This window comes from Vipera berus, assembly GCF_964194415.1.
Source record: "Vipera berus genome assembly, chromosome: 1".
Classification (NCBI taxonomy): Eukaryota; Metazoa; Chordata; class Lepidosauria; order Squamata; family Viperidae; genus Vipera; species Vipera berus.
Window position 1 is genome coordinate 24055500 of NC_138202.1, and position 18560 is coordinate 24074059.

Below are 18560 nucleotides of genomic sequence, written 5' to 3' on the forward strand. Positions count from 1 at the left end.
TGCTCAAAGACTCACAGGGGCAACCCTATACCATTTCAGACAAGTGGCTGGCCAGTCTCCTCTTAAAAACTTCCAGTGTTGGAGCATTCACCACTTCTGGAGGCAGGTTGTTCCACTGGTTAATTGTTCTAACTGTCAGGAAGTTTCTCCTTAGTTCTAGGTTGCTTCTCTCCTTGACTAGTTTCCATCCGTTGCTTCTTGTCCTGCTTTCAGGTGCGTTGGAGAATAGCTTGACTCCCTCTTCTTTGTGGCAGCCCCTGAGATATTGGAACACTACTATCATGTCACCCCTCACCCTTCTCTTCATTAAACTACACATACCCAATTCCAGCAACTGTTCCCTATATGTTTTAGCCTCCAGTCCCCCAATCATCTTTGTTGCTCTTCTCTGTACTCTTTCTAGAGTCTCGACATCTTTTTTACATAGTGGTGACCAAAACTGGATGCAGTATTCCAGGTGTGGCCTTACCAAGGCATTGTAAAGTGGTATTAGTACTTCATGCGATCTTGATTCTATCCCTCTGTTAATGCAGCCTAGCACTGTGTTGGCTTTTTCGGCAGCTGCAGCACACTGCTGGCTCATATTTAAGTGATTGTCCACTAGGACTCCGAGATCTCTCTCACAATTGCTACTATTGAGCAAGGTACCACCTATACTATACCTGTGCATTTGATTTTTCCTGCTTAAATGTAGAACCTTACTTTTTTCGCAATTGAATTTCATTTTGTTAGATAGTGCCCAGTGTTTGAGTCTGTCCAGATCCTCCTTTTCAAAAGGCATCTGGACTTTGTTTTTTTTCTTGATGACATTTTGCTTCTCATCTAAGAAGCTTGGAAAGAAGCTTCTTCCAAAATGGAAGAAGTTTCTTTCAAAGTGGAAGAAGCTTCTTGGAGAGAAGCAAAACATTTTTAAGGAAAAACAATGTCCAGTTGCCTTTTGAAAATGTACCTTTGGAACAACCATGACCTGGATGACTGAGAATCTCCATAGACCTGGAGAAAAATGCTACTGCATAGTTGAAGCTCCAGTTAAAGCTCCTCATTAAAGGGGGGGGGGGGAGGAGGCTGTTTATGTCAATATGATGCATCCAACATGCATGTAATAAGAGACTGAACTTTGATTGTGACTGCCATCTTGACAATTTTGTCCCCCAACCTTTCCAACTTCCACAAATATCCCTAGGAAGATTTAGAGGAGGGACTTACTTCCAATCAAACACGTCTAAGGTTGAAGCCTATCCTCTTGCTTAGGACAGTGTTCCTCCACCTTGGCAACTTTAAGTTGTGTGGACTTCAACTCTCAGAATCTACACATCTTAAAGTTGCCACGGTTAAAAAAGACTTGGCTTAAGAAATTAACCTGGGTGCCTGAATCTTAATTACATCCCTTCCCAAACTGATGTCTGCAAGAAATGTTTGAAAGCTGTTCTCATTATTCCTAGCAAATAGGATGGATTTGACTGAAACAGGCTATAGATGGGCAGGTGTTCCTGCAGTAATGCTCATTCCTGCAATTAAACAACATCAGCAATATAAGATCTTGTCAGCGCAGATAGAAAAGAGCAGGCATGAGTTCACAACATGAGCAGCCTGCTGAAATAAATAAAAGATGAATTCTGCAAGAGCTGAATATACTTGCTTATCTTTCATAATTTGATAAGTTTGTAGTTAAGCTAGGAGAGGGAGAATAAGCTATTATTCAAACCATTAGCTTATTGAAATGTTATTTGTGCCTGTCAGTCTTTACTAACCATTGGTTAAATGACTGAAAGCCTTTAAACCTCTGAACATTTGCTATTAAAAAAAAGAAAGTGCATATTAGAATGTGCATTCATACCATTTGGGCTTTTGCAACTTCTGCTTGTGAGATACTGTAATTTTAGCATCATTTGGATTTATAATTGGCCAGAAGTTGTTGAGCTACAACTTCCAGCACCCCTTACCCTAACAATTACATGCCAAAAACCTGTGGGCAGTTAAAATTTGGCCACTTCTGGGGTGGCAGAAATGACTCATGGAAGGATAACTGCAATATGGCAAGGAATACCAGGGGGCACTACAGTACAGCTTTTGTAGGTTTCATTTACAACTTTGGCAGAATGAGTTGTTTTGTAAGGAATGTAAAATGAACCAGATAATAAATGTGGCTGGACTAGGCAGAATCCACATCTGCTTTTCTTTCGAATTTCAGCTTAGTGAGAGGTCATACACCTTAGCTGGTATGTGTGTTTGTGTGTGTGTGTGTGTGTGTGTGTTAGGAATGGCAGACAGAAGGCTTTGCTGGACCATACTTCCAAAAGTAGTGGGAAGGGTCAGGACACAAATTTGATTTTACTTCGCTTTAGATCAAAGCAAAATAATATGATAATTCCACAATAATTCATGTAGGGATGGATGCAGGGATGATGGTAAATAGGTCTCTGAACCTAAACAAGCGAAAGTTTCAGCTTCTTCAGCTTCCATGTGGTTCTGTGACTTTCATGCTGTTAATGTTTACTTGTGCTCTATTATGTATATGCAGTTGTGTAATGTACAATTTGATCCTCAAGCATTGCTGGAAGGAAGCAAGTAAAAGCAATATGAAACAATTCTTTTCATAAAGCAGGTAACCCTGGATGCCATGACTGGACTTCTCAGTGAAGTCTGTGGCTCGGCATCTTTTGCCGTCTCTGTGTACATGTGTTGTAGCTAAGGAGAGAGTTCCATATATTTTGCTAAGAGTTTTGTTGGGAATACTGTTGGCAGAACCAAAGGACCTGGAGGTATACCTGGGCTCCTGAAAGTTTGGTCTCAGACCCAAGAGGAAATTTGTCACAGTGAAAGAACATTTGGATAGATAAGAGAAATTAGGGATTAAGGACAAGTGGATTGAGAAGGGCAGTCAAGCAAAATAAGTTGAAGGGTTTTCACAGAGAAGAGAGGTTGACTTATTCTCCAAAGTACTTGAAGGCAAGACAAGGAACAATGGGTGGAAAGGAGATTCCTCCTGGAACTAAGGAGAAATTTCCTGACAATGAGAACAATCCATGGAACAGCTTGCCTTCCAGAGTTGTGGGTGCTCCATGGCTGGAGGTCTTCAAGAAAACACTGGACAACCATTTGTCTGGGAGGGTAAAAGGACTCCTGCCTTGGGCAGGGAGTTGGACTAGAAGACCTCCAAAGTCCCTTCCAGCCCTATGCTTTTATGTCTATGTCTAATTAGCACAAAAAGAATTTTAACAAATTAATACTTTGGCTGCATTTCTAGATAAGACCATCACTTTCTCCCTTATATCTATAGACATGGATAAGTAGCACATCAGGGCAAAAGGGTTTTCATTTAATCTCTCTGACATGCTAATCATTTTTCATGGAGCATTTGTTTTTGTACCAAGAAGTTTTGAATAATTTGAACACAATAATGAATAATGTGGTCTGATGCAATATTGCTCGTTTATCTCTGAAAACGTTGCAAAGGCGTGATTCTCTCTATATTGTAATTCACAATTTAAACTTTTATGTCATTAAAGGAATTCTGTTGGTCTGGATGTTTCTTCCCGATACAATGTGGCTATCAAGACAATTGAGGAGGTAAGTGGTCATTGTAGTTATTTTGGACTGACTCTTTAATTTATTGTGCAATCCTAGGTTTGTCTGCTGGAAAGGAAATGCTCCTGCTTAGTTCCAGAATTATGCACATAAAATTTGCAGCCTTAGCTGTTCTGTGATATAGAGTGTATACTAGTAATGTATTTTTTATTGGTGATGATAACCTTGGAATATTTCCAGACAGCTCTTAACAGTGTCAGTCAAAATGCATCTAATACTGACAGTTGGAGATTTGATCTGAAGATCAATATTCAATAGTAGAAACCCCATTTGTTTATAAGGATTATAATAATTCCCATGCCTTACCTCTGATTATGTGGTGTGCTGAACAATTAGTTACCAGTTGAAATCTGGACTCTCTCTTACATCATATTTTGGGTCACATTTTTGGATATTTGCATCTTTGCAGGATATGCCTGTTAAATACCTCACTTTGAAAGACGCTGATGAAATTGTAGCATTGGTGATAAACGGTGAGCAGAGCAAACCTAGTCTGGATAATAATGAAGAAGAGGTTTATGAAGAGGAGGAGGAGGAGGAGGAGGAGGAAGAGGGAGTGAAGAATGAGAACAATGAACAAGGTAATTAAGATTCCTCAGAAGTGTCCTTGACCTATTAGGTTTTCACAAATTTATTTCTTTGCTTTCCGATTAAAAAAAAAGTAGACAAAAATATTTTTCTTATTGTATTCATTGCTAGCCTGTCTGATACACATTTCATTGAGGGGTCATTGGTGCTCTCTGATAAGGTTGTTTTCTTGCAGGTGTTTCATTACCCAAACTAGGTACATCATCTACATATTAAGGATCATCTGCATTTAGCTGCTGTCATCTGCTAGCACTGATGATGTCACCTGGTTTGGGTAATGAAACATCTGCAAGAAAACAACCAAGCTCAAGAGAGCACCAGGGACTCCTCATTTCAACCCTGAGATACAAATATTCTCCTTTACCAGTAACACATTTCATTGCCATCCTTCTATAGCTTGATAGTTAAAATAATATGCTCAAAATGCTGATTTTTGATAAATTTTATTTTCCTGGTAGCCTGGATGGATTCCATATTCGCCAGAGATGAGCAAATTATTTACGCAATTGTTCTGCAGTCACACGTTTCCTACATATTATTGTATATTGGCCCAGCTAGAGGGCAGCACATAACCAATATTGGATGGTTGCTAAAAGCTAACAAGGGTCGATATTTGCATCAGAGGCCACCAGCATTTGCAGTGCCCTTGCTGGAGAGCAGTTTCCAAATCATTTATTCCCCAGAATTCCCTTGAATTCTTCATAGGGCTTGGAGCTGAAAATAAACATGATAAACAACTGCGGCCTAGTATTTTGTTAGTAAAGGTATCCATTGGCAGTGCAAAAATATGTTCTTTTTTAAACTATGAGTTGATAGTATCCTGCAGGGAAGAAGGGTATTAGGGAGCAAATTCAGCAGTTTGCTTTCTAGAAAATAAATATTTTATGATAGGGCCATTCTGTGTCTAGGCAAGCCTTTCCCCAGATAATAGTCATTATTTTTGAGCATACTTACCCCAAAATATTGTGGGGTTTTTTTTTACAATTGTCTCTCTAATGTAGCTCAACTGGATTCCCAAAACTTTAGCAAGAGGGAAGGCAATCATCTCATGGTCTCTTAACTTCAGCTGATAAGTCTTTTTTTAATAGTTCTTGACTATTCTTTGAGTCACATCCTTTTTTCCCCTATATCTTAAAGAGGCTTTCCTACTGGACATCTTTTGCCTCTGATTTTGCTGACAAAGGTCCAATGGCCTCTTTCTACTTTGGCTGACCAAAGGATAGAGGTCAGAGATTGGCATTGTCCTACTTGCCAGGATTCAGAGGAATCTTATTGCTGTTTTCCCAAAGTTGTCATTCTTCTTTCTTCTTATCTCTTGTCACCTTTTTTGGAAGATCTTATTGAACCATCAACTGGTGACGGAAACAAGAACAAGGAGCAGCCATGACCATTTGTGTTGCCTTCTCCTGCTAAGCCCAAACCATAAAGTTGAACTACTCTTCTCTAGGAGGATGGCTAGTGATAAGGGATGCTGGGTGTTAAATTCAGCAATGTCTAGGCAACCCCAACCTCAAGGAAGGTGCAATCGAAGGGGCAGATGGTGGTGGTGAGAAACAAGAGGCAGGTCTGCTTGGGAGGAGGTACATTATGAACCTTGTACTAAGAAACCTATAAAACCCGAAGCAAGTGATGGCTGCCAAAAAGACAGTTCCATTTCATTTTCTCCATCATTCTTCCTCAGAGTGTATTCAGACCAATGCTAATATAAGTACTTTTTCTCCACCCTGTTGCTTTTGTAAATTACAATGTGCGTCTGCAGAAATTCAGGATGATGAGGTGGTGGAATCTGTTGTCAGAGATCGGAAGCGTGAACTCCCCCTGGAACGCATCCATACCCTGGCAGAAGACTCCTTCCTCTCATTTCTGGCAGAGACCAACCATACAGCAGTGCTCTTCTATGCCAGCTGTAAGTCAGATTTTGCAAGGTGTTCTGCAGTGTGGTTTTGGTGTCTTCTATTTGCTCTAGTGCTCTTTAGAATTTAAGCTGTTTTAAATGCTTAGTTTGCATAGGTTGTGAGATGGGCGGCCATACAAACATGATAGATAAATAAAATGAATAAGTAGGTGAGGCTGTTTGTGACTGTGTACCAGGAGAATCAGTAGAGAAGAGTTTTGGCAACACAGAGCTTTTGCAGGCATGAGGTAGTAAATCTCATGAGAGAAACTTCTTGATCAAGACACTGCATACTCCTGAACGGGAGGAGGGAAAGAGGAAGAGATTCAGAGTAGCCACACCCTAGAATCTCTTAGGTTATATCTTGTAAGTTAGAAAATTATAGCTTTAGCTTGGCAAGATTTTGTCCATTAGGTAAAGGTAAAGGTTCCCCCGCACATGCGTGCTAGTCGTTTCTGACTCTAGGGGCCAGTGCTCATCTCCGTTTCAAAGCCGAAGAGCCAGCGCTTGTCCGAGGACGTCTACGTGGTCATGTGGCCGGCCACGCCTCCTGGAAGATGGCCGCTCGCAGCTGATCGCGGAGATCAAAGGGTGCGAGTTTGGCATGGAGCCCTGCAGGGGGCTGTTGTTCCCTAGCCCGGATGGGTGACAGGACCCTCCGAGGCTTCGGTGGAGCCCGTAATGAGCGCCACCAATGACAGCGGGGCGGTGTTGGAAAAGACGGCGAGGAGGCAAGGCTCCCGGACTCGAAGTGGCCAAGCGGAACGGCTCGATCAGGCTGACGGTCGAATTACAATGGCCGACAGCAACCGGCGGCACCCCACGGCAGCCTGTAAAGCGGCCGATGATGGGCGGGCTCCAACGTGCAGTTTGCAGCCTTTTCTGGCTCGTTCAGACCGGCAGAGATTAGCCGGCAACTGCCAGTGGCATCTTGCGGCGGCCTCCAAATCAGCTGTTAAGCGGCCTGCTTGGATACGCGGCGTGCGGAAGCCTGCAACGGACTTACAACGACCTGATCGATCTCCCTTCGACAGACAAACGGTCCGGTCCTGCAGCCACCTACGGAGGAGCTGTAACAACCTGGGGCTGCCTAGAAAGGTAGCCCAGACGGCGAGGCTCCAGAATTGGTGGCTGCTGCCCCCCATCTGCCCATCTATAAGATCATCGAGCTTCCCCCCCGACGGAGGTCTGTGGGATGATGGCCACCGTCTGTAGGCTGGAGCGCCATTTAAAACCCTCCTGTATCTGGTCTGGAGGGCGGAATTCACCAGGGACCACCTGAAGCTTTATTTGGAGGTGGGATGTGCCGAAAGGCCCCCGAGATAGCAGTTATCCTCTCGGGATCATACTTTAAATCCAGATAATCCCTCCTTCATTTTTTCACCGGAGACTGACTACAGCCCCTCGGTCGCGATGACATCTAAGGCATGGAGATAGATGAACTACCACCGCTCATCACCGGAGCTACGAAGTTATCCACCAACAGACTATGCTAGCATTCACCGGACTCTCTCTCCTGCGACCTACCCAGGGCTGGATGGTGGTCCCCTGAGATCCTGATCACTGTGAGAGGGTGACCATGTTCTCAGGAGCCACTACTTCAGCTCTGTGGTCTTGATATGCAGTTGTTCCAACCAGCTCGTCCTTTACTCCTATTTCCACCTCTGATGGCTTACACCAGAAGTGAGCTACTTGCCCTGAGAGCTTCCCCCCTCTCTCAGAGATGGCCATCAGACCTACGCCGCCGTTTCCTTAATGACGGGTCTTGGGACCCCGAGAGGTGGCATGGCGCCAAGAAGAGGCTCTTGGGTTTTCTTTTAAAATTTTTTGAAGGGTTAGGGAGGGGGGAGGGTCAGGCCCGGCAGAATGAGGGGAAGATCCTACCGGACTTGTCTCAGCCTAGGTTGGCCAATGGTCGCGGCAATATGAAGGCCGAGGAGAGTCTTGTAACCCAGGGGGATGGGACAGGGATACCGATCCCCACAGTAATTGGGAATGGCAGCAGATGGAGGAGCAGAGGGCCATATCGTGATCTGAGATCACGCCCACGCTATCTTCTTGCTGTGGCGCGCTCTGACCCTCTGGCTCTCGCCTGCTGCCCTGGGGAAGAGGGAGGACAGACTCCTGAGCTCAGGCTGATCTATTTTAATGCCAGGTCTGTTGTGAATAAAGCTCCCCTCATCCATGACTTGATCGAGGAGGAAGACGCAGACCTGGCGTGCATCACGGAAACCTGGTTGGGCCCAGAGGGAGGGGTCCCTCTGACTGATTTATCCCCTCCAGGTTTCCGTGTGCTACATCAACCTCGAGCTCAGGGTAGGGGAGGTGGCGTGGCGGTCGTTATCAGAGAGACCCTCCATCCGCGGGAGGCCACTGCCCCTCAGATAGACGGATGTGAATCCCTCCTCTTAAGATGGGGTCCTAATGGTCAGTTGGGCCTACCTCTGGTATACCTCTCCCCAAGCTGCACAGCAACGGTTCTACCCAAGCTACCTGACGCCATCTCAGGATTGGCGGTCGAATTTCCAAAACTTATGGTACTGGGAGACTTTAATCTACCTTCCCTGGGCAGTGCATCAGAAGTGGCCCGAGAGTTCATGGCCTCCATGACGGCCATGGACCTGACTCAAATTACTCAGGACCCAACTCACGAGGGAGGAAACATGCCTGATCTTATTTTTGTCTCTGGGCAGTGGCTAAATGGACTGGATGGGGTTACTCCAACATCACAACCCCTTTCATGGACAGACCACTACCTCCTGCGGTTGGGCCTCCGTCACGTCACCCCCCGCTGTCAGGAGGCGGAACCGACCAGGTGGTTCCGCCCCAGGCGCCTGATGGACCCAGATAAATTCCAGATGGCGCTTGGACCAATTCCCACCTCCCTCTCCCACAACCCGGTCGAGTCCTTAGTTAATGACTGGCAACAGGCTGCTTCGGAGGCGCTCGACCGTGTTGTCCCTTTGCGGCCTCTGACCCGGCGCAAGTCCCGACTCGCTCCTTGGTTCTCCAAGGACCTGCGGGAGATGAAGCGCCAGAGAAGGGGCCTAGAGAGCATTTGGAGAACCAGTCGGTCTGAGTCTGACCGAACACAGTTAAGATCCTTTTCTAGATCCTATCTTGTGGCAATGAGGGTGGCAAAGCGCGCCTACTTCACCACCCTCATTGCGTCCGCAGATAATCGCCCGGCCGCCCTATTTAGAGTGGTCCGCTCCCTTTTAAGTCAAGAGACGGGAGAGGACCCCCTACATGGACGGGCTGAGGAATTTAGTAAATATCTGGTGGACAAAATTGCTCAGATTCGGGTTGGTCTGGACTCTGACTGGGCAGTATCTAACGAGAGAAAAACGATGAAGTTGGCCGAGTACATTTGGGAAGAGTTCGATCCTGTGACTCCGGATGAAGTGGACAGGATCATGGGGAAACTAAGTGCCGCCACATGTTTGTTGGACCCGTGTCCCTCCTGGCTAGTCTATGCATCTCGGGAGGTTACACGAGGCTGGCTCCTAGCAGTTATCAATGCCTCACTGAGTGAAGGGTACTTCCCTGCTGCCTTGAAAGAGGCGGTGGTAAGGCCCCTCCTCAAGAAACCGGCACTGGACCCAGCTGTTTTAAACAACTTCCGTCCTGTCTCCAACCTTCGCTTCCTTGCGAAGGTCGTTGAGAGCGTGGTGGCACGACAGCTCCCTTTGAACCTGGAGGAAGCTGAATATCTAGATCCGTACCAATCGGGTTTCAGACCCGGGCACAGCACGGAGACGGCATTGGTCGCGCTGGTGAATGATCTCTGGCGGGCCCGAGATAGAGGTTATTCCTCTGTCCTGGTCCTATTAGATCTATCAGCGGCTTTTGATACCATCGACCATGGTATCTTACTGCGTCGTCTTGAGGGGCTGGGAGTGGGAGGCACCGTTCTGCGGTGGTTCTCCTCCTACCTCTCGGACCGTTCGCAGACGGTGTTGGCAGGAGGGCAGAGGTCAAGCCCTAGGCCTCTTAATTGTGGAGTGCCTCAGGGTTCGGTGCTCTCGCCCCTCCTGTTCAACATCTATATGAAGCCGCTGGGAGAGATCATCCGTAGCTTCGGGGTGAAATATCATCAATATGCTGATGATACCCAGCTATTCATCTCCACCCCGAACCAACCCAGTGATGCCCTCGATGTGATGTCCCGTTGCCTGGAAGCAGTACAGATTTGGATGGGAGAAAACAGGCTTCGACTCAACCCGGCCAAGACTGAGTGGCTGTACATACCGTCATCTCGTTTAGTCCAAGAGGTTCCATCTCTGACTATAGGAGGAGAGATGTTACCCCCCATTGATAGAGCACGCAATCTGGGCGTCCTTCTAGATTCACGACTCAGTTTTGAAGATCATATTGGAGCCGTGGCTAGGGGGGCATTTGCACAGATTCGTCTTATATACCAATTGCGCCCCTTTTTGGACCGAGATGCCCTACGTACAGTCACCCACGCACTCGTTACCTCCCGTATTGATTACTGTAATGCTCTCTACATGGGGCTGCCCTTGAAGACCACCCGGAGGCTTCAGCTGGTGCAGAATGCAGCTGCACGGGTTGTGATGGGAGCTCCCCGATACTCCCATATTACACCCCTCCTGCGTGAGCTGCATTGGCTATCAGTTGCCCTCCGGGTGAGATTTAAGGTGCTGGTACTTACCTTTAAAGCCCTACATGGCTTAGGTCCGGGATACTTGCAGGACCATCTGCTGCCGGGAACAAATTCCCATCGTCCAGTACGCTCACACAGAGAAGGCCTCCTCAGGGTACCGTCAGCTAGGCAATGTCGGCTGGCGACCCCCAGGGGGAGGGCCTTCTCTGTGGGAGCGCCAGCCCTATGGAATCAGCTCCCCCCTGAACTTCGGATGACCCAAAACCTCCAATCCTTTCGCCGCGGCCTCAAAACACTCCTGTTCCACCAGGCTGACCTAGACTGACAGGCATTTTAATTAATTTATATTTAGTATTTTTAATTTATTTTTTAAATTCTCTAATTTTAATTTATTGCACTGATGTTCTCAATTTTATTTTTATCTTGATTTCTGTACTTATTATATGTTTTGTTGTTAGCCGCCCTGAGTCCTTCGGGAGATAGGGCGGGATATAAATCCCATCAATAAATAAATAAATAAATAAATGACTAGACGCCAAAGGCGCACGGAACGCTGTTACCTTCCCACCGTAGTGGTCCCTATTTTTCTACTTGCATTTTTACGTGCTTTCGAACTGCTAGGTTGGCAGAAGCTGGGACGAGTAACAGACGCTCACTCTGCTACGCGGCACTCGGGATTCGACCCGCCAAACTGCCGATCTTCTGATCGACAAGCTCAGCGTCCTAACCCACTGAGCCACCGCGTCCCTTTTTGTCCATTAGTTATAAGCAAATAGAGGTTTGGACTTTATTGATTTCATTTGATCATCTTTGGGCTGAGCATCATACTGTTCTTCATAATCATGCTGGAAACCACTGGTAGAAAGCCCAAGTAAGAACAGGATTTCTCTACCAAAAGAGGAGAACCAGTATAGAGTGAGTGTTAAGATACTGGGCTACAATTGGGAAAACCCAGTTTCACATCTACCCTCGGATACGGGAAGTACCCTACACCAGTCACTGTCTTTGAGCTCATCTACCATCAGGAGTTGCTGAGGAAGTGCTATGAATGTTGTGTTCAGATCTTGGATGAAGATGGGACATAAACCTGTCAAATTAATAATAATAATAATAATAAGCATTTGGAAACTTTTAAATGAAGAACAGTAATCTGTGGAATATAAATTGGTTATGAAACCTTTACGTTCATTGGCAGTATCTCTAAAGACTGCATCCTATGGTACAATAAGAGGAAAGGCTTTATAGAAACATAAGTAACGTAATTTCAGGGAAACAGGATGCTGAGTTTATTGGAACTTTATTAGGATCATGCAGGGCTCTTGTTTACTTGAGGTTGATCCTGCCTTTCAGTCCAAAAGAATCCCAGGAGTGTTATTAAAAAAAGATAAAATACAAGTGTATTGGCCCTATCTCCTGGCATGGCTCTTGGGTTACATAGCCTTCTATCCATCCTGCCTCATTCCACAAAAACACGTTTTTATGAGCTCTTTGCTGCTGTTCCAGTCTTATGAATGCTGGCAGTTGGGCAATATTCTAGTTTAGTTGCATCTTGTGTTCTGACTAGCTGGGCTTTTCACTCTCTAAGGACAAAACCAAAGAAGTCAAAGACAGACCTATTTATTCACTGCAAATATACCCCATTTTTTTCTATTAAAGAGAGCTGCTTTTTAAAAAACAACAACAGTAACATAACATTAAAATTAATTAAGAAATAAGAATAGGACAAAAATATATTCTCTGAACATGGAAGAACCAAATGCATATCCTGAGAGAGTAAATTTCATAGCTTGGCAACCGTTAGGAAAAGATCCTCTTTGATATACCAAAGTGGGGAATGGAGGAGAACCACCCAAAATGGTGCCCCCCCTACACACATTCCCAAATCTTATAGACACTGCAGAAGGATAATGTGATTGATGGTATCTGTCAGGCCTCTAAGGTAAACCAGAATAGGAAATCAAAGCTATGCATGCTAAAATAACTTTTATAAAAGGTTATAGTAACAGAGTCTTGCAAGTCTGAATGTCCTTCCCCTTCCTCTCCCTTTATCTTTGTGAGATACACTGTACTATTCTTCCTTCCTTCCTTCCTTCCTTCCTTCCTTCCTTCCTTCCTTCCTTCCTTCCTTCCTTCCTTCCTTCCTTCCTTCCTTTCTTTCTTTCTTTCTTTCTTTCTTTCTTTCTTTCTTTCTTTCTTTCTTTCTTTCTTTCCTTTCTTTCTTTCTTTCTTTCTTTCTTTCTTTCTTTCTTTCTTTCTTTCTTTCTTTCTTTCTTTCCTTTCTTTCTTTCTTTCTTTCTTTCTTTCTTTCTTTCTTTCTTTCTTTCTTTCTTTCTTTCTTTCTTTCTCTTTCTTTCCCACCTTTATTGTCATGATAAATAGCTGCTACTCTTCCCTCTTTCTATTTTCCCCACAACAACAACAATAACAACAAGCCTATGAGGTCCGTTGAACTGAGAGAAAATGACCCAAAGTCATCCAGCCGGCTTTCATGCCTAAGGCAGGACTAGAATTCACTGTCACCTGGTGCTTCATCCCTCAGAGTTTTTGGGAGAACCATGGTGCAACTTGAGAGCTGTGCATATGGAGAAGCCAGATAAATGTTATCTGTCCAGAGTCTCAGCCATCTGCCCACTCCAGCCAGTGGCTAAGACCTTAGCTGAATTGCCCATCAAATCTTCAGGGAAAATCCCAAACCTCTTATGGAACTCAACTGGGTCCATCAGTCTAGGCTTTCGAGGTTTAGACCCATATACAGTATGTCCATTAGCTGTTTAAGGCTTTAGGGATTAATACTAACATCTTAAATTGTGCCTAATAACTACTGGCAACCGGTTCAAATCTTTCAGTACAGGCATCAAATCACCTTTGAACTTGTACCAGGTAGCATCTTACCTGTGCATTTTTTGAAATTTCTGGATACTTTGTCTGGTATAAAAGATGCTGTCAAAAGAAAGTTGAGTTTTATTGATATGGACTCATATTCCTTTGTGTCTTAAGTTTTGAAAGACTCCTGATGCTCTGGTATCTGAAATACCGGGTTACTTTTTCTGTTCTCATTACAGGGGAAACTGTCTCTCTGGTGGTGATGCAGTTTTTCCTTGAAGTTGCTGCTCAGTTGAAAGGTATGGCTCAGTCAGTAAGGTTGCTGTGGCTTGTCTATTTCTTTAAATTTCATTTAATAAGAGGTTGTTATTTCACATGATTAATTCAGCTTAAAGTTAATTTTGGTAAGTGGAAAAGCTGGCGATGCCTAGTGGCACAAAGGGAAAAACTGAGCTATAGAATCCCAAAGAAATATTTGTCCAACTTTGCTTGAAAGCCTCCCATAAAGAAAAACCTGTCATATTTCTGTCTGTCCCAGTTTGACATCCTTTGAGAGAACACCATTGCTTGCTAACCTAGAATGCAGAGATCTAAAAAACTAGAAAAATAGTAGAGATGACACTTTTTTAAGAAACAAAAATATTGTGAAATATTTCCTATTTTATACATAAAATTTTAGAAAGTGCTCTGTTTAGAAATAGGTTGGCTGGGAATTCTGACAATCACAAAGACATCTTGAGCATTATCAAAGATGGTTTAGTCTTCAGGAATGACTTCCCTTTGAATTTGTTAAACAATAGTTGGGTCATTTTCTAAATGAGTGTTTATATTAGTTACTTCTCAGAACTCCACTGTCTTTATTATTTTTTTTGTATTCCTGGCAGACTTTGACGTCACTAAATGAAATTATAATGCACAGCTGAGAGTATGTCCTGCATGCCTACTGTTTGACAATAGGCAGAAAAGCAGCAAGTGAACTAGCTGCATACGAACACCCTGCCAACTCATTCCCTTAAAAAGCTGGACACAATAAACAGATGTTAGATATGTTGCACTCAGCTGACCAACTTCACTTTTGAATGCAGCTGCAGCAGGGAGCTTCGGTAGGGTTTGTTAGGAGGGTTGGTCTCTTTTAAGGTATCCATGAATCTAAAAGAGAAGAAATGTGTAGTGACCCTCTTCACGACCTGTTTTCCTTGTTGCCATCTGGGAGGAGGCTCTGTGGTATCCAAAGCAGAACATCCAGATTCAGTCACAGTTTTGTTCCATACAGTATTAACCTTGTGAACTCTAAAGCTTCCTCCTTCCGTTTCTTATTCAAGATGGACAGTGATTGATATTTATATGTTACTTATATGTAAGGGCGTAGGTCTATACATATGTTGTGTATAGTATGCTTGTTGTTGTTAGTTGCGAAGTCGTATCCGACCCATCGCGACCCCATGGACAATGTTCCTCCAGGCCTTCCTGTCCTCTACCATCTTCTGGAGTCCATTTAAGCTCACGCCTACTGCTTCAGTGACTCCATCCAGCCACCTCATTCTCTGTCGTCCCCTTCTTCTTCTCTTGCCCTCCATCTTTCCCAACATTAGGCTCTTCTCCAGTGAGTCCTTCCTTCTCATTAGGTGGCCAAAGTATTTGAGTTTCAACTTCAGGATCTGGCCTTCTAAAGAGCAGTCAGGGTTGATCTCCTCTAGGACTGAAAGGTTTGATCACCTTGCAGTCCAAGGGACTCGCAGGAGTCTTCTCCAGCACCATAGTTCAAAGATAGTATGCTTAAATGTGTGTTATGTATGTGTACACTTTGAGAGCAAGGAAGTAAATTTCATCTTTAATGTGTGCCATTGTGCCCACAGTAAAAAATGTCCATAACGGTTATATAAATCTAAATCTAAATCTAAATCTAAATAATAAAGTACCTACTTACTTACAAACATGTAATGGCTAACATTTAGGTGACACTTTTGTTTAGGAAGATAATCTGAACTATAACTTTGTCTACTAGGATGGTTGCTAAGTAGCTGGAAAATGCCAAGAGGCACTTTCACAAATGCATCAAAATCTAATGTACTTTAATTTAAGCCACTTAAGAGATTGATCTGCCTTGTTTTAAATGTTAAGGTGTCTCTCTGTGTTTATGTTTATTCCAGTATTTTACATTGATTTATAATGACTCCCTTTTCCTGGCATTAAATACTTTTGGTCAGGCTGGAAAAACAGCCATGCTACTGTTGAGTGATTTATAATAATGTAAGTCAACTTTTCAGTAGGCTTGACTATTGATTCAAAGAGTAGCATTTTTAAAAAGACTGTAGTATTAATTTTATTCAGTGGGTAGTCCTAGAATGTATTGTCAGTTCTTGGGCTAAGCCTTGGAACAAATCAATACGTAAAACAATAAAAAATTGTTTTTGGCAGAATATACTTTGTAAATTCTGATGCAGTTGCAGTTATTTCTTTTCTCCCAAAGGCTGGCAGTCTTTGTTTCCCAGCTGCCATCACTTGATCTCAAGTGATTGTCCAGCATGCCAAATCAATCAGTCAATCAATCAATCAGTCCTGAAGTTGCCAAGAAATTTCTGTAATCATTTCCCAAAATCCATGAGGACTTGTGAAAGAAGGGCTGAAAAAAACCTCATGATCTCATGCAAGCACAGCAAAATCTCATGAGAACATAGAACGTAGAATAATAGATTGGAAGGGACCTTGGAATCTTCTAACCTAACTCCTGCTCGAGCAGATGATCCTATACAATTTGAGACAAGTGGCAGTCCAGTGTCTTTTTGAAAGCCTACAGTAATAGAGCACCCACAACTTTTGAAGGCAAGCTATTCCATTGGTTGATTGATCTCACCGTTAGGAAATTTCTCCTTAGTTCTAGGTTGCTTCTGTCCTTCATTACTTTCCAACCATTATTTCTTGTCTTGCCTTTTGGTGCTTTGGAAAATAGTTTGACTCCCTTGTCTTTGTAGAAGCTCCTCAGATATTGGAACATGTTTCCCCTAATCCTTCTTTTCATTAGACCAGGCATGCCCAATTCCTGTAACCGTTCTTTATACATTTTAGCCTCCAGCCTTTAATCATTTTTGTTGCTCTTCTCTGCACTCTTTCCAGAGACTCAATGTCTCAACTAGAGAGTTGTCTAGCTTCTAGGATCTTAGTCATTTCAAAAAGTTACATTTATTTTTCTTTAATTTGGGGATGGTACCACACTGGTTTAAGGTATTAAATATGATGTAGCATCCATAGGGGTCTATGATCCAGCTTCTTCTGGTGATAACATAGCATTTAACAAATGACCGCCTGGGGTGCTCCAGAAGATCAGTAGCTTCTTAGGCAGTCTTAAATTTTAATGCTGCTCTTTTTAAAGAACTAGTTAAAAACATTACATCTATCTTGGAATTGGCCTTTCAACTCCCTGACCACTGCCATAAATATTTGGATGTTAATTTTCTAGTTTTAATTTTAAATGAAAGACAAAACTTGCTTTTCTTAGAAACTCTTTGTTTGATCAAGGTATTCCTGTACTCTTTTGTTTGTTAATTGTTATTTTTTTTGCTTTTTTCACTTAACTTTACTTCAGAGACAGAAAGAAACATACAATTAACCTTTCTATTCAAAGGGGTGTTGAGAATGTGTTTCCTGAGAATCATTGTTTCTTTTTATGCCGTGTGAAATTTAATTCTGAACATTTAATCCTCCAGTTATTAAAAGCAGCCTGTAATGGAATCACAAGGATCAAAGATGGCTTTTCTTAAAAAAGAGAATTAGAAATCCTACTGAACATGTCCAAGATTTTCATTATGGTGAGAGTAAACTAAAGTACTCTACAATATTTTACAATACGTAACGAGTGCTGGAATTTGGTACCAGTACTCATAGCAGTGAACCAAAATTCTACTGATTGTATGATCTTCCAGGTTTAGTAATAGCACATGTGAAACAGTTATTAAAGTGTAACAGTAGGAAAGAGCCACTGTGTTAGGAATTGTGCAGAGGTCTCCTTGTGCTACCAAGGAGTTGCACAGACAAGGAAGAGTACTGAGAGCACAAGAGTACACTGAGTTGTGAAAACAAAAAGTATTTTACTTTTGAGGTGGTGTAAAAACAAAAATGCACGGTCAAAAATAAACAGTCCAGGTCATACACAATAACAACAGTCCAAGGAGTATTCCAAATACAAAGTCTTCTTACCGGTCCAGAGGTCAATACACAGTTATTCAGGTTTATCACAGTAGTAAACCAACAGTACAACAAAACAGCAATAGTAGAGAGAACAGAGAATTCAGAGAGAAAGAAGCTACGTTCCTAGCTCCCTCATATGGCCATGAGAACACTTACACACCCAATGGCCAATTAACATCTTAAAGTCACAACATCATGGTTATATATTTTCAACCCAACTATGTAGGCTATCACCATATGCCTAACACACTGTCTTCATACGTTGCTCATGGATGGTCTTTGATCTGATTCAGCAAAGTTCCTGCATTGGCTGCCAGTTGTCTTCCGGGTGAGATTCAAGGTACTGGTAATGGTGTTCAAGGCCCTACATGGCATGGGTCCGGAGTACCTTAGGGAGCACCTGCTGCCGGCATCAACTTCCCTCTGCCCTGTGCGTTCCCACAGAGAGGGCCTCCTCAGGGTGCCACCGATCAGAGAATGTCGTTTGGTGGCCCCCAGGGGGAGGTCCTTCTCTGTGGGCGCCCTGGATTTATGGAATCGGTTGCCGGTGGAGCTCCGGATGGCGCCCGACCTTCGCTCCTTCCGGCGCGATCTGAAGACGCATTTATTTGAACAAGCCGGCTTGGCCTGATGGGGGATGGGTTGGGTTTTTATTGTCATTTTTAATATATGTATTTATTGTTTTTTAGCTTGGGCATATGTTTAATTCTTTTTTAACTTTTGTATTTTTTGTATTTTTATATGGTTGCCCTGTTCACCGCCCTGAATCCTCCGGGAGAAGGGCGGTATATAAATAAAATTATTATTATTATTATATTCCGACCAATATGATTCTTATTTTTGATGTATCAGAAA

The 18560-nt window shown here is 43.3% G+C and overlaps 1 protein-coding gene across 1 annotated transcript in view; it reads left to right on the forward strand.

The window, feature by feature from the left end:
• Window positions 1–18560, forward strand: part of TXNDC16 (thioredoxin domain containing 16) — a 59796-nt gene that overhangs the window by 20255 nt on the left and 20981 nt on the right. The window contains exons 10-14 of the mRNA XM_081313448.1: window positions 3510–3570; window positions 3998–4102; window positions 4142–4169; window positions 5936–6082; window positions 13760–13819. Coding sequence (XP_081169574.1) covers window positions 3510–3570; window positions 3998–4102; window positions 4142–4169; window positions 5936–6082; window positions 13760–13819 — 401 coding nt within the window. The remainder of the gene's footprint in view (window positions 1–3509; window positions 3571–3997; window positions 4103–4141; window positions 4170–5935; window positions 6083–13759; window positions 13820–18560) is intronic.